This window comes from Xiphophorus couchianus, chromosome 6 (genome assembly GCF_001444195.1).
Source record: "Xiphophorus couchianus chromosome 6, X_couchianus-1.0, whole genome shotgun sequence".
NCBI classification, from domain to species: Eukaryota; Metazoa; Chordata; class Actinopteri; order Cyprinodontiformes; family Poeciliidae; genus Xiphophorus; species Xiphophorus couchianus.
In genome coordinates, this window is record NC_040233.1 from 25,372,140 (window position 1) to 25,387,790 (window position 15,651).

At 37.3% G+C, this 15,651-nt stretch overlaps 1 protein-coding gene across 3 annotated transcripts in view; it reads left to right on the top strand.

The window, feature by feature from the left end:
- The window catches only part of LOC114146972 (contactin-associated protein-like 4), a 108,701-nt gene that overhangs the window by 25,754 nt on the left and 67,296 nt on the right, over window positions 1–15,651 (top strand). For all 3 annotated transcript variants that reach the window (XR_003595996.1, XM_028021446.1, XM_028021445.1), the window contains exons 3-4: window positions 5,071–5,181; window positions 13,705–13,898. Coding sequence is in view for 2 of the 3 variants with exons in the window: in XM_028021446.1 (XP_027877247.1) it covers window positions 5,071–5,181; window positions 13,705–13,898 (305 nt within the window). In the remaining variant the exon portion in view is untranslated. The remainder of the gene's footprint in view (window positions 1–5,070; window positions 5,182–13,704; window positions 13,899–15,651) is intronic.

The window sequence follows — 15,651 nt, forward strand, 5'->3', positions numbered from 1 at the left end:
CCAAAAGAGAAAAACATCTCTGTGCTTTTTAACTCCACTGCCCTCTCTCTCTCTCTCTCTGAGTTTCCTCGTCAAGGCTTACCACATGTTATCTCCTCAGGGATTACAGCTCTCCTGGTTGGAGAGCCAACCTCTTATTTTCCTCTTTAGGCCACTGTAATTCACCTGCTTTTCACAATAAGAGCTCCCCACCGCCTGCTTTAACAAGTATCTGTCAGATCAGTAGCTCTAGGGATAGAAACTATAAAAAGGACCATCAGAGAACCACATAGTTGAGGGTGAAACAAGAGGAAATAATCTGGCGCTCATCAGTATTCAGTATTTTAACAGTATTTTAGTATTTTAACAATTTATTGTAAGTTTAACCATAAGGAAATATGTGGTTACACATTCTGGAAACTGCAAACTTGAAGTTTAACCATTTTGTAGGAATATTTGCATCCTGCAAACATTTTCCTTCAACTATTAGCTGCTGCAGGAACTTTTTTTTTCTCAGTGTCTGAGCCAAATGACAGAGGACACTTCTCTTTAGCTGCTCTCTATCAACATTTGTACATGTAGCACCTGTTTGGAGTGACCTTTAAGGCAAAATGAAATGTTTCCAAATGGACTTAGAAAGTTTGAGTGTGTTGACAATATTTTGACACCTGCATTACTATTGAGCAGTGAAACCCACATACACTGTAAAAACACAACATCCTACTGAGTATTTTAGATCTAGTTTCTAGTGTAGGTATGTTACACTTGAAATAAGACAAAACTAACTTACAAGATCTAGGAGTTTGTTTTAAGTCAATAATTCCTTAATATTGGTGACATACTAGTTCGACTGGCAGATTATTTCACTTTTAGCTAGATTTTGTGTTTTTGCAGGGTAGCTATAGAGGTGAGGCTTGCATCTGCTTTAACTTACCACCACAAAGTTTTCCACAACTTAGAATTAGAATTAGAATTCAACTTTATTGTCATTGCACTGTCACAAGTACAAGCAACGAGATGTAGTTTGCATCTATCCAGAAGTGCTCTACGAGATATAAATATTTATTTACAGATGTACAAGACTATGTATGTATGGACTGTAAGGGGTTATAGCTAAGAGATATACAGTAGATATTGTGTATATATATAAATATGGGAGCTATATGCACAGATTATACAGAATATACAGAATATACAAGAATGATAGGCTTGGCAGAACCTGCTAATGAAAAGTACTCAGCTGTATTGAATTCCTACTTCCTCTGAGTTTTGAGAAATGCATGTACTGATGGTCACAAACACTGATTTCAAACATCTACAGTCAATTCAGGACAATGATGCACAGATTGTTTCGGTCTGTACATTTTGACTGATGTAAGTCATGACTGGTGATCTAATTAAATAAATCAAACCATATTAAGGTGTTGTTGAAAAAGATGATCATTTAATGCTAGCTTTGGACAAAAAGTTTTGGCTCTTTCCTCTTTTCTCTCCCGAGTCCTTGGCGAGTGGCGGCGTCCTGCTAAAACAAAACTAACAAGGCGTGTTGACGTCACAGATCACAGAGTTTAATTCATAGAAAGCAATGAACAACAAAGCTGCAGAGATACAGAGATATGCATTAACTCATAAAATAACAGACACACAAGGGATAGACAAACGAACACAGAACATATAGACAGACAACGGCGCCCAACGTGGAGAGGAAAAATGGAAAAACTCTCTCCCTGTATTAGCGTTACATTGTACTTTATACTGACTAGGCGTTTCCTCACTTTAATATATGCAAAGAAGGCGTTCCGTAATTCAACCAATCAGAGACCTGTTTCGGCCCCCAGAGAAACCTGAGAAGTCTCCCCCTTTACACCCAACTCGAACGGGCGTCTGGTCTCCGTCAAGCCAGAAGGGGAAGAACACTTAATCTCAGAGGTACTGGGTACGACTGTCCCCAGCACCGAAGTCCTGAGATAAATCTCGCAGACTCCCCTGGAGTTTTGACGTCCCACATTCCAGCTGCCGTTTCCATGGAGATGCTACTTTATGGCCCTTGTGTGCTCTTTAAGCAAACAGTGGAAGGCGTCTGCTTGTCTCCTTGGGCCATCTCAAAGGGTCACACAAAGCCTGTTTTTCCAATAAAAATGCTTAATATTCCTTTACACATGTTGTAAGTATTTTAGCACTTAACTAATCATTTTCCTTTACAGTGTCAAATAATGCTGGAAAACTATGGAGTTTTGACGGAAAATGTTGTGGAAATCCTGCTGTGTTTTACAACATAAACTCTTAACCTTAAGTTAATTGTGCTGCTTTGATGTAATGTTCATTTTGGTCCTTTCAAATGTGAGTGTGCATATTTGATGCTCTGAGGCCTAAGGAAATCTGGAAACAACTTCTGGCTGTAAAGTCTTAAAACACTTTTTAAGATGGTGTGATATTATGCTTTAGTTTTCCAAATGATCAGGTGGCAGGGATTATTTATTAATACATATAAAATGTGTATTAATGCTTGTAAGTGCCTTGATGTTGACAGAGTTATCAAACCCTGAAGCTTTGTTGTCAGAGTTGTGAACCCAATTCGCTCTGCAGGGTGAGTCATGTTAATTAGCTGTTATATCAGTAGTGAGGCATTGTTCTTTTGAATGTAGCTTAAGGATAGCAGCGTGAGAGCAAAAACAAATATTCATGGTGCTGAAGGTCGCCTTTCACACATTCTATCTTTGATCCAATCAAACACAAAAACAGACAAAGCATAATCCAACAGAACGGATCTTTTCTGCTGACAAAATCTAGAAAAATGTTTAAACAACTCAATGAGACATGTTCTGTGGCAGCAAGTGAAACAAAATGGTGAAAACAAGTTTGGCAATTTTTGTAATTTTTAAAATGTGCAGCTTCTACTTTTCATTTCAAACTGTTATAATTTACATCACTGTCATTCTCTGTATTTTTAATCTAGCCTTTGTTTTTATTGTTTTTTATCATTTAATGATTCATTTTCTCCACTAATATTTCTCCTTTTAAAAAAACAACAGTGAATGCAATAATTCATTACCAAAACAAATACAAGAGTAAAGAAATAACATACTTATATTTTAAGTTTTATATTCAGAAAGATTTAATGAGTCATTTTTATTACATTTTACTGACTAAATTAACCTTTATTACATTTGTTAGCAAAGTGATTTTTGAACCTAACAATTTCTATATTTCAACATTTACTTCCAACTTTGGCACTCCTGGTTTTCCATATATTCCTTTATGTTTTTGTAACTGGACACTCCTGGAAATCCTCTTTCCTTTCTCCCTTTATATTTCCTTATTTTCAGGGAGTAAAGGCTTGAGAAACAGATTAAACCTAAACCTATTGGAATAAAACTATTTTCATTTAAAAAGCTGATGGTTTGGAGATAAACGTGTCTGACTTCTCAGCACTAGTGAGCTCCCATCATGCTGCGTTTAACAACCTAACTGTCTTTCTCCTCGGCTGGGAAAAAGACCATAATCCATCTCCAGCTGTGTCACATTTTGCGAAGTCTTCACTTTCATGACTTTGAACAATGGGACTGTTTATATTCCTGCTAAGAGAAACAACAGGGATTGTTTTCGTTTAGCTGGCATTAACCAAAACTCAGATTCTGGGTTGCTTAAAAGGAAGCTGAAATATTCATTGACTTCTGAGAACTTGACTTAGATCGAAATATTGATACATTTGAACTCACCTTTGAGGGTAGGGAGAGAGGGTTTTGCTCTTCAGGGAAAGCTCTGGGGAAGTTCAGGTATTTGATAAGGATGCCTGTCTTAGACATTTCCCATTAAGAGGACGCCTGAGGAGGCTGACCCAGGACTGCTAGAGAGATTTTAACTCATGGCTGGCTTCATTATGCCATACAGGGTCACCGATTTTCTTAATTTTGCCACCAAGTCACACGATAGTCACCTCATTGTTGCTAACTCAGCAAGTTTGTTGCTGTATTTAGCTACTTTTTTAGTCAAAAATGCATTTAGTGACTTTTTTCTGTGCTATTGGGGACTTTGGCAACAACACCTGACCGTATTAATTATACACAAGATTGTTATTGACCAAAATCAGAATCGGCAGGTCAGGGTTTTTAAAGATCAGCCGGAAAAATGCAATTGATCCGCCTCAAGAATACCAAAGAGTCCCTCTTTATCAGATTATCAGATGGAAGTGGAGCTGTTAAAGTTTTGAGTGGCAAGGATGCACTACAGTGCTGATTGAACCTGTGCAGTGATGTTAGATTTAGGGATGCAACAGTTAAATGACTTAAGATTAACTATAAATCAATGGTTTATTATATTGAAATTAGTCCTGATCTGGCCGGGACTACAGTGAAATGGGATGCAAACAATTAATTGACTTACGATTGTCGATTAATGGTTTAATAGATTAAAATTAGGTTTGTTCAGTTAACTAATAACATCGACTTAGACCTTATTGTAGTAATGTGGTGTGGCAACCATCCAGCAGAGGGCGACACTGGTTATCAGAGCCAGTTAATACAGAAATAATAATGGCGGTTCAATACTTGAACAAGAAAGAGAAACGGTCCAAACAAAGTCCGATAGGGGATGCGGAATGCACTTTATGCGGTTCTGTTCTCAGAATTTTAAGAAAATCTCCACTTATCAATGAATCGCTACTCGACTTATAAGATCAATCAACTTTAGATTAACTCCTTCATCACTAACTTTAATCCCTTGTTGGATCGTTGGTTTATGTTTATACCTGAAGTAACACAGGCAGTTCTGTTGTTTTCCTCCAGGAAAGAACTTGTATTGGTATTTAAAGAAAAAATTTCTTATAAACTTTCTAGTTAGAAGGTATCGTGAAGTGTTGATGTCTGGAAAAAGATTTTTCATGATTTCTACTCTTCAGTTTCAAGCATGGGCTAACCAGTTTGAATATTCCTCTGCAAAACTCCTAGTTTAATGAACAAATGAACTAACTTTTAACATCACCTGTATGGAATCCGGGAAGGCTTTAAACAAACTCTTTGTATAAGGATCACATGAGAAACATCCTGCCGTTATTTTCATAACAGTCTCTGCTTCATCCTTCTTGTTTTGCAGAGGTGTGTGACAGTGCGCTGGTTTCCAATCTGCCGCCATCATCCTTCAGGAGCTCCTCCCAGCTGTCCAGCAGCCATGCACCGGGTTTCGCCAAGCTCAACCGGAGAGACGGTGAGCCCCAACAGTCGCTTGATGATGCATGTCTGCCTGTGTGTGTCTGGTGTGTGTTTCTAAGTGGGCTGAAAGCTGAAAGCACTGTAATTGCTTTGAGTATTAGAGCCTGACGCATTGTTGTGTTTCTGAGAGGAAATGTGTGGAAGTGGAGAACATGTAACTAATAGAGACAACAGTGTGGAGGTATTAGAACCGATCTATATGTCTCCTACTGAAATTCTGCTCTTTCTAAATGGAAACCTGTCGTGAAGTTTGGTTTTGTGGTTGGGCCAAAATGCAGACTGGAGTTGGGATCGAAAATGCTGAAAGTAAAAGAAATTAAAACCAACAAAAACTCACATAAAAAACCCCAGCAGAGGTCAATGGTAGGTCGTAAAGGCCAGTGCAGAACTTTATTAAAACCAATTTCTCCACAACATCGGATAAATATTAATATTGGTCACACGGGATTTGTTTGAGAAAAGCTTTTACTAAGCCTATCGCAGCAAGCAATAAATCAATTCATCGCATGATAAATTAAAATGTGCTCAATTGTTTGTACTTCCATAATTGTTTTCTTGAGTTTCTATCTCTTTCTATCAAACACTGTATAATAAAAATGTTCAGTCTGGTGCTTTGGTCTCAACTAAACCCTTTTTTGAAGGACAATTTTGTTTACAGAGACTTCATAATTAATTTTATTAGTTTTTTTGGTTGTTTTGTTCATTTATTTTGGATATTTAAAATGTCTTCCAATTACAGTGTTAAATATTCATTAGTATTTAAAGTTTTTTGATCTTTTAGAATTGCATTATTATACCATTACCATTATATTACTTGAAAATGGCCTCAAAGGGTTAGGGTTGATTGGGAATAATGTCAAAGAAAGTATGTGGATATATTGGCAGACTAGTATGCAGGACCCTAAATTTTGGTTTAAATAAATCATCTTTTTTAGTGATATTATACGGAGATTTCATGTGGGTGAAAACCCAAAACATAAAAAAATTTATTGGTTTCTCAGATATCCGGCTATGTGTGAAGGAACAGGTTGTGATAAATGAAGAAATAATTAACAGTTGGGATGGTAAGGTGAAAAAATAAACAAACGAGAATAAAAGGGGAAAGAAACCCTGAAATAAATACAATTCTAACAAAATAAATCGTTAAATATGTCAAGATATAAAACAACAAAGAAATGATCAAAAGATAAAAAATAACACCAAAGGGTCATAAGAAAACCTCTCCAATTAATCATAATGAAGGAGATTCTTCTTGAGTTTATAAAAGTTGAAAGGTGAGTTTTAAAATAACATAAAAGAAAACCCAACACTGTATTGCTTCTGTCTGTATTGAAGGCTTATATAAGGAGGATAAATGTGGATAGTATTTGCCCGTCCAGCATGAAATCCCGACTGGGAGCGGGAATGCGGCTTTGACAAAATAAAGATTGTTGTTTCACTGCTTCATCCTGACATCAAAACCCAGAACCAGCTGGGAAGGAAAGACAGGTTTATCCTGGATCAGAAACCTTCCCACCACACGGGACACAAAAACCTGGTGAACATGAAGAAGACTGACACCATTTCAAGCTTTTTTAAAGTTTGGCCTCTTAGTGGCAGAAAGTATCAACCTGATATCTATGAACCGTTTAACTTTGAATAGTTTTGTATTTTACTGAGCATTAAATAACATTCAATTTCAGTTTAAATCTCCAATGCTTCTGTTAGCAGTAAATTAAATGAGGTCACAGCGGTCCTTCCTGTACTTTCTTAGCTTGAAAACCTCATTTTTATAGTTGCCCTTTCTTGACACTTGCTGCTTTAAAGCCTAATGCTTTAAGGAAGCTAGCATTTTCTCGTCTTTGATTAACCAAGACTGGTCAAAAATGTTCTACATCTGAAAAGATTCGTACATCTACTGACTGGGTTGCTAAAGTTCAAATCAATTCAATTCAGTTCAGCTGTAATTGACAGAAAATGTCATCTCAAGCACAATAGATGTACAATTACATTACAGTTTAGATCCATTCAACCAATAAGATCTGATCGAAGGCCACAGATTGTATTGCTATTTGCCAGCCACATGGAGCTGACATCAATGTCTGTCTGTCTGTCTATTCATCTATATCTGTAGATCTGTATATTTATCTGTCTTTACATTTTTAGATTACTTATGGGTTTATTTTTACCCACTTAAGCTTTATTTCAATTACATTTTCTCAGTAATTTTACAGAAAATACTTCAAAATTTTAAGAATTACAACAAACAGTAGAGTATAAAACAGTAATCTTTAAAGGTTGTACTTCTCAACGAAAGATAATACCTGGAAAACATGCGAATTGTACCTGAAACGCGTCTGTGAGCTGTAAAATCCAACAGACGGAGGATCTCCAGGACGTCTAGCTGGATCTGAATCTGGCTCTTCTGATTTGAAGTCAGCAGATAAGGAAGTTACTGATGCAGGATCCCAGGGAGCAAGCCCTGCTGTTTGTTGAGGAAGCTGATGAATAGATGAATTTCTCTCTTTTTATTTCTGTTTCCTCCTGCTGCTGCTGTTTCTGTCAACGCTCAGATTTCACCAGTTGTTCTCTGAGGAACGCCCTCTGAGTTCACTAAGGCTGCAAACATTAGAAGAGTTTTGTTATCAGTGTTAGTACGGATGTTTGAAATCCTTGAAAATGCTTGAATTTCAATCAGGTGTTTTCAATGTTTGGAAAGTGCTTCATTTCTATATAAAGTCCCTAGAAGTTCTTAATCCAATCTGCACAGTTTTGTAATAAAGTGCAAACTAACGCTTGAACAATGTTTTGTCCTTGGTTAATCACACAAGGTGTGTGTGAGACATTTCAAGACATACAATTTTGTTATATTTTAGTTTACTCTGTCTCTTATATGTAGAATACTGTCACAGTACAGTATGTTATGTTATTATTGTCTTTAACTCCAAAGTGTGCACTGTAAAAAAAAAAAAAGCAACCACAGCTACTTGTATTTACCATAAATTAGAGACATTGTTTTCTTTTCTTTTTTTTACAGTGTGGTGCTGGAAAAGTTTGAAAACTTACCTTGAAAATGCTTGAAAAGTGCTTGAATTTTACTGTGAGAAAAGTGTACAAACTCTGTGTTATGTAATCCACGCATGAAAATGATATCTCTAAATGATTTACCCTTTTAAACCAAACTGCCCAAGACATTAAAACATCTTTACTTCACCTCCAGTTTTTATTTTTTTACTTTTATCCCTATATCTCTCGTTCGTGTCAATCTTCTGCTTCTTGTACGCTAAGTTTCATTTTCTTTAGCAGGAACTAATTTAGTTCCGCCGTCCTCTTGCCAAATGTTAATAGCACTCTTCATGTTTAAACATTTTCTTTCTTCTGTAGGCAAAGCTGACAGTTATCAGTGACTCTGCAACAATTATGCTGAAATGTGACTTGAAAAGAATTGCTGCGACAGAGTTATCTTTTTTCCCTCAGAGATTTGAAGGCTGAATTAAAGTTTAATTGAAGCCTGTGTAAGAACAGCCGATGAATCGGTTGTTGATGTTCATATTCAGTTATCCTTTCTGACCTCCACGGCGGCTCATTGTGCAGCATGATTAACATTTCATATCTGTAAAATATATCTGCATCTATTTCAAATGTTTACAATAACAATAAGCAGAATAAATAGTTTCAATTCATTCAAAGCTGAATGTTTGCAGTTTGGTACTGAATTGACAACCGTTTCATTCAAAATAAAATAAATACTGTTATTAATGTATACAAAATAAAACACCGTTATGAAATTAATTAAGAAATAAACCACAAAATAAATACATAAAACTATGACAAAATAACCTCACCCTTAAAAAATGTTAGTAAAATATTAATTTTGTTTTTTTTTTCATGGGGAATTTTTTTATTTGGAATAATTATGGATGGATGGACAGATGGAATGATGGATGGATGGATGGACAGATGGAATGATGGATGGATGGATGGATGGATGGATGGATGGATGGATGGATGATGAAACAATGGATGGACGATGGAACAGTGGATGGATGGATGGATGGATGGATGGATGGATGGATGGATGGATGGATGGATGGATGGATGGATGGATGGATGGGTGGATGATGAAACAATGGATGGATGGAATGATGGATGGATGGATGGATGGATGGATGTAGGATGGAATGATGGATCGGTGATAGAGATGGATGGATGGATTGACAATGGAACAGTGGATGGATGGATGGATGGATGGATGATGAAACAATGGATGGATGGATTGACAATGGAACAGTGGATGGATGGATGGATGGATGGATGGATGGATGGATGGATGGATGGATGGATGGATGGATGGATGGATGATGAAACGATGGATGGATGTATGAATGTGTGGATGGATGGATGGATGGATGGATGGATGGATGGATGGATGGACGGACAATGGAATGATGGATGGATGAATGATGGATGAGTGGATTAATGGAGGAATGGATGGAGGGATGATGAAACGATGGATGGACAGATTTTTCAGATTACACATATCACCAGCTCTCTTGATGTTGTCATAGCAACATTGTAGCTCAATGCTCTACAGTGGAATAATGCAGAATGTAGTTTTAAATCCTAAAACCATTTTAAAATGTAACATTCTTCTCGCAGGCTGTCAGTCAAACATCCTGAAGAAAAAATCAGTTAAAGTTTGAACCGGTTTGATATTCTAAAAACTGATTGAGTGAATTGAAACTATTGTGTTTGAGGTGGCAGGATTTTTCAGGCTGCAGTTCGGCCCTCTGAGTAGTGATGTCACAGTCCCGACCTCCATTAATCTTCACTTTCAGCTGTGGGTGGTTGCATCTGCCACCTTGACAGACACATGGAGAAAGGAGCCAAAGATATCTCTCTGATTTAAAGCGACAGCCGTGACTTGAAGTGTTCAGACCATCTACCGGAGGTTCACCTCCATTATATTAGTCGCAGTTATTCTGACGGCGAGGACACAGAGTCTCTGTACGCCTCTCATTCCCCAAGTTGTTTTTCTTTAATCTCCTTCTCCTTTCCTCTACAGTCTAATCGCCATGTGGAAAGGTCAGAGTGTCTGCCCTTTTCTTCTCTGCTGCCACCGAACACGTCTTTTAGTCAAGTGGTTATTAGCTCTGGCCTTTAGCTCTTTAGAGATCGGCTACCCGACCGACGCTGATTCATTTTCACTGCTTTTTGTTCTCTGCCTGTCACACAGCGATCGCAGTTATGTCTCACTGGCAGAAACATCAGTAGTTCAACCTGTTGCTGCCTTCAGCTTTACATGACACACAAGCTGAGAGAGTTCCTGCATCAGCAAATGCAGATTTAGCAATAGATAAACAAAAACAACCATTATATTTTACTCAGTCTGTCCTGTCTGTTAAAGACCTATTATGCTTTCTTGAACAGGTCAGAATAGGTCTGCAGACAGTGCAAAACATGTTAATTATGAGTTTTTTGCACAAAATCATTCTTAGATATACGGTTTTACTCTGGTCAGTTCTGTCTATTTTGAGGTGCTTCAGGGTGTCTTGTCCCTTTAAATCCAAATAAGCTGCTGCTGGCCACGCCCCCCCCCCTTAACGTTTACAGTCACACTAATTACGCAAACAGATGTGCAATTATGCAACTTTACAGCTTTGAAAAGTATTAGTAGAGACTTTTGCACAACCAACAAGAATGCATTAAGTGGTTTCTGGATGGCAAGTCAACAACAAAGCACTTGTCTGTTCCAGCAGCCATTGTACAGTGCAGACAGCAGTAAAACCAGCTGGAGCTCAGTTTGGGTTACTAGGGAATGGGCGGAACTTCACTGGGGTTGCTAGGTAACAGGTAGTGCCTGCTGACTGGTGGCGTTACATTTGGAAGATTTTTGAAATGGCTCATTGTCCAGACACCAAAAAACAATAACTTATTGCCAAATAAAGAGCTGGGTGGAGTTTTTTTTTTAAGCGTTTGTGCTGTTTTTAGATGCAGTAGAGACCCAAATGGAAGTACGAAAATGTACAAAATGTAAATTATGCATAATAGATCCCCTTTAAAAAGACAGAATTATGGATGTAAACCACAAGTTTCTCCTAGTAGAGATCGAAACCAGATACAATATAGATCTTCAGTGTCCAACCAAAGAGCTAATGTTGTTATTGTAAGACAAAATATATTTTCATAATATATTCTCTTTTTTCATTAGGTTTTCAAGTCAGGCTCCCTTGCAGTAATCATTTTCTCTTCATTTTTCACTTATTAAAGATTCAGTTATGGGGGGGGATCTTTGTTTATCAAGATCATGCATATCAGTACTAAAAATCTATTTAAAATATATAATCTTTGGCTGTTTAGAACTTATGATGTTTCGTATGAGTAATATATTAAAAAGAAACCTGAAATCGACCCGAGATAATGTGTTAAATTATCTAAAAACAGGTTGTCACTAAAACAGGTTCATAGCCAGTAGATTGCCTCCAGTCCTCAAAAGAGTTAAAGATTGTAATTTCAGGCGCAGCAGTTGGTTTGTGGCCATCTGGGTACATAAATGTAGACTCATACTGATCTATGGTGGTCTAGATATTCCTATCAAGTTGCCAAATATTGTTTAAATACAAATAAAAAATATATATAGTTTTTCATCTATTTTATCACTTTTTGAGGGATTTTTTTTATCATGTTCTTGCAGGTAAAGAGCAGCAGGTTGTCAGAGAACTGGCTCCACGGTGGAAAAAACGAAAGAAGTCCCTCTGAGTGTGTTTGTGCTCTGTACAGCTTTCTGCCGCTCGTTTTATGAGCCTGTGTGTGTGTGCGTGTATGTGGGCTCAGTGGGTTTCTGGTCTGCAGAATCCGTCCATCTGGTGTTTAAGTTCTGTGTGTCATCGTTTTGGCCCGACTAAATATTTTCCACGCACGCGCTCACATTTTGCATTTAGATTTATTTATTTCCAACAGGTTTTGAAAAACAAGAAAACAAGTAATCACTAGGATGAGAAAAAACGTGTATACATAACCAAGAACAAAATAATTAGCTTACCACTACTTTTCTGTTTGAAAAAGACAATGAAGCTAAGAAGTGAACACTTATTTAATCCTATTTCAATTTAATAAGATATATCACTCAGTAATTACCAGAAACGTGTAATTAAAACCATGCTATGGTATTCATATGCCTGTATAATATACTGCCCTAAGGAACAAACAAATAAATGAGATCACTTAAACAACATTATTGCAAACTAACTCTGAATCTACTGACCCATAATAATAATAATAATAATAGCAGTTGTAAATAACAACTCCTTGCCAAAGTGCACCCTGCAATTCTTCATAATCTGTTATATAACAACAAATACAATAGCAATAATATAAAAACAGAAACAACCTATGTTAATAATGTTAATAAAATAGCAATAATAATCTGCTAACGAAGGTAATAATAACAAATAACAACAAACCAACTGTTTTTGTTTTATTTTTTTAGACTTTACTGTCCTGCAGCAAACATACTCCGCTAACCTGAACTGAACCAACCTGCATCCTGTTTTATTCATGCTTATCTGGTTTTATTGCTGCCTTTTCAGCAGGTTGCTGGGAGAAGTTGGTTCAAAACTCCTGCAAATCTGTTTCTCACATCTCAATAATTCACACTCTTATCTCGGTTCTTATTTGTGTGGGAAAACTTCTCATCCTGGGAAATCCAGCATGAAAGCAGTCAGCATGAATCGCAGCACAGCTTCTTTATAGATGACATTCAACATGAGGAAGGATACACACGTTAGGAGGTAGTGTAAAACTAATCAATGCTTCTCATTGATTTTCATGAGAAATTAAATTACCTAGCTGCTGCAAGCTGTAAGGTTTTCAGGTCACTGTCAGTGTGTTGGTGAAATGGATCTCCATCAGTACCTTTAACTTGATGCTTCTTGTACGTTTCGATTCAGTTTATAAGTTAACAAAATGTTTCGCTTAGCTATTAATCTTTATGCAACCCAGCAGACTACATACCAGCGCTATTTCAACCCTGTTTCTACTTGAACTGTTTCTACTGAAGAAGTCGACGTAAAGCTTTATTTTTCTACGTTTTCTTTTTGTTAAAAAAAACACAATTTCTTGGGGTTTATTCATCTCCCCAAGAAATGCTCAGATAAAACAAGAATCTAAAAACATGATTTTCTTTCAACTTTTGTACAACGTTATACTGTTTTTTCTTCCTGCTAACATGCTAACTAGTCACATACCTAGCGTGTTAGCATACCTGAAGTGACCAAAATGGAACAAATTCCAGTTGGTTTTGTGGTTTTAAAGCACTATTTCTTGTTTGTTATAGACACAAAATGAATTTTAAGGTTTTCTCTGAAGTTTTTATCGATTTTCATTGTTCTGGTTGTAGTGTAGGAGTTTGAATTTAGCTGAGAGGCTGCGCCAGATGATTTATTATTTTAGTTTTTTACACGAACATATTTCATGTCCTCCTGCGCAGATAAACCTAATAAATCACACGTCTCCTGCTATTTTCTCCCTCTCTCTGCAGGTGCTGGAGGCTGGTCTCCTCTTAGTTCAGACAGGTATCAGTGGCTGCAGGTCGACTTGGGTGAGCGAACCAAGATCACAGCTGTCGCCACACAGGGCCGCTACGGCAGCTCTGATTGGCTGACGTCTTACCAACTGACGTTCAGCGACACGGGACACAACTGGAAGCAGTACAGACAGGAGGACAGCATAGGGGTTGGTTTATTCTTTTATTCATTAAAAACTATGAATGTAATCATGAGACGTGATTTTATTTTTATAGCTTTGCATTCTTATAGACTCCATTTCCTTTCTGGCATCTGCTGTGCTATGCATAAAGATAAACTCAGTCATCAGGAGTTTATCTTTTCATTTGTAATGTGTCAGCAGGTATAAGGGAGCTCTGCTGACAAAACATTTGGCTGAACACAACAAACTCAGACGCAGTCAAGTGGGACAATTTGTTCCTTTTTTTACGTCTTCTTTATTGCTCTCTGTCATTTTTGTCGAGGGTTTAGCTGGCGTCTTAAGTTCAAGAGATGATTTTGCCAAAGCCTCAGATCACAGCTTTACATTTTCCCTTTTGATTTTGTGAAGACAGAGTGAAGAGAAACAGACACGGAGGTAAACAGATAAAACATAAACTGAAAAAAGATGCTCCATATGCAGTTAATAGACAAGCTGTTAGATATGCAAATATAGCTATTTATCAGGAAAATGCTTATTAAAACCAGGGCTGCACAGTGGAGCAGTTGGTAGCAATGTGCCTTGCAACAAGAAGGTTGTGCGTACAAATCCCAGCCTGGGGTTTGTGCATGGACTTTGTGTGCTCCCCTTGTGAAAAAGCACAACTGTTTAGTTAATTGGTTGGTATCTAAATTGGTGAGTGTGTTGTTGTGAGTTGCCAGGCACACACAACAACACACACTGATCTAGCAACCTGTCCAGGGTGCATCTCACTTTTTAAACTATTTTAAAATACCTAATGCACAGCTAATAATATTGTAATCCCTTGATTCTGATGTCCTTTTTCTGTTTCCATAACAAGTGGAGTCCTGCAAGGGTCAATTCTTGGTCTTGCACTTTTATTTTTCCCCTACAAGATTCTAGTTGGATCTTGCTCTACACAGGCATAATCTTTCAATTCCTGGTGCCTAAATCTATCCTCCTCTCAAAAAGTATTTACATGAGAAATCAGTCTTATCCATCACATTATCAATAGTCTCCCAACTGTTGCCAACTTGGTGACTTTTTTGCTATATTTAGTGACTTTTCAGACAAAAAAAAGTTTTGTATTGGCCAAAATCTGAATCAGCAGGTTAGGCTGTTTTAAAAATTATTGATCTGGGCGAGCTGTGGTGGCGTAGGGGATAGCGTGACCCACGTTTGGAGGCCTTGAGTCGGTTCGATCCCGGACCCGGCGATATTTGCCGCATGTCTTCCCCCCTTTCCTGTCAGCCTCCTTTCATCTAAGGGACACTAGAGCCCACAAAAGATCCACTGGAGGGGAGAAAAAGAAATTATTGATCTACCAGAAACCTGCAATCAGTGCACCTCTACACCGAAGTCTGAAAGACCTTTGCTATGCTGTGGTATTTAAAAAGCATTTATGTCTAAAAACTTTCCTAAAGTCAAAGAACAGTGAAAGAGTTGTACTTTATAGCTTTATGACTTTCCCTCTTTTCTTTGTGATGAACTTGGCCATTTGGAAATGTTCAGAAATGATCCTTTGGAGTAATTTTTGAATGTTCAAATTATTTTTTCATTCAGATATTGTCAATAGTCAAAACTAGTCTTTTTAAATTACTATTTAATCCAAACTGTAATAATTAAGCCAGCCCATGTTTTCTCAACAAGGGCCGCAGCTCATCTATCTTAGCTTCTTTGCCTTGGTTGTTATCATTATAGAATGGATCTTTTAGGTCTTATTAGTTGGTTTTAAGTCAAAACGTGTATTAGCAGCGTTGCA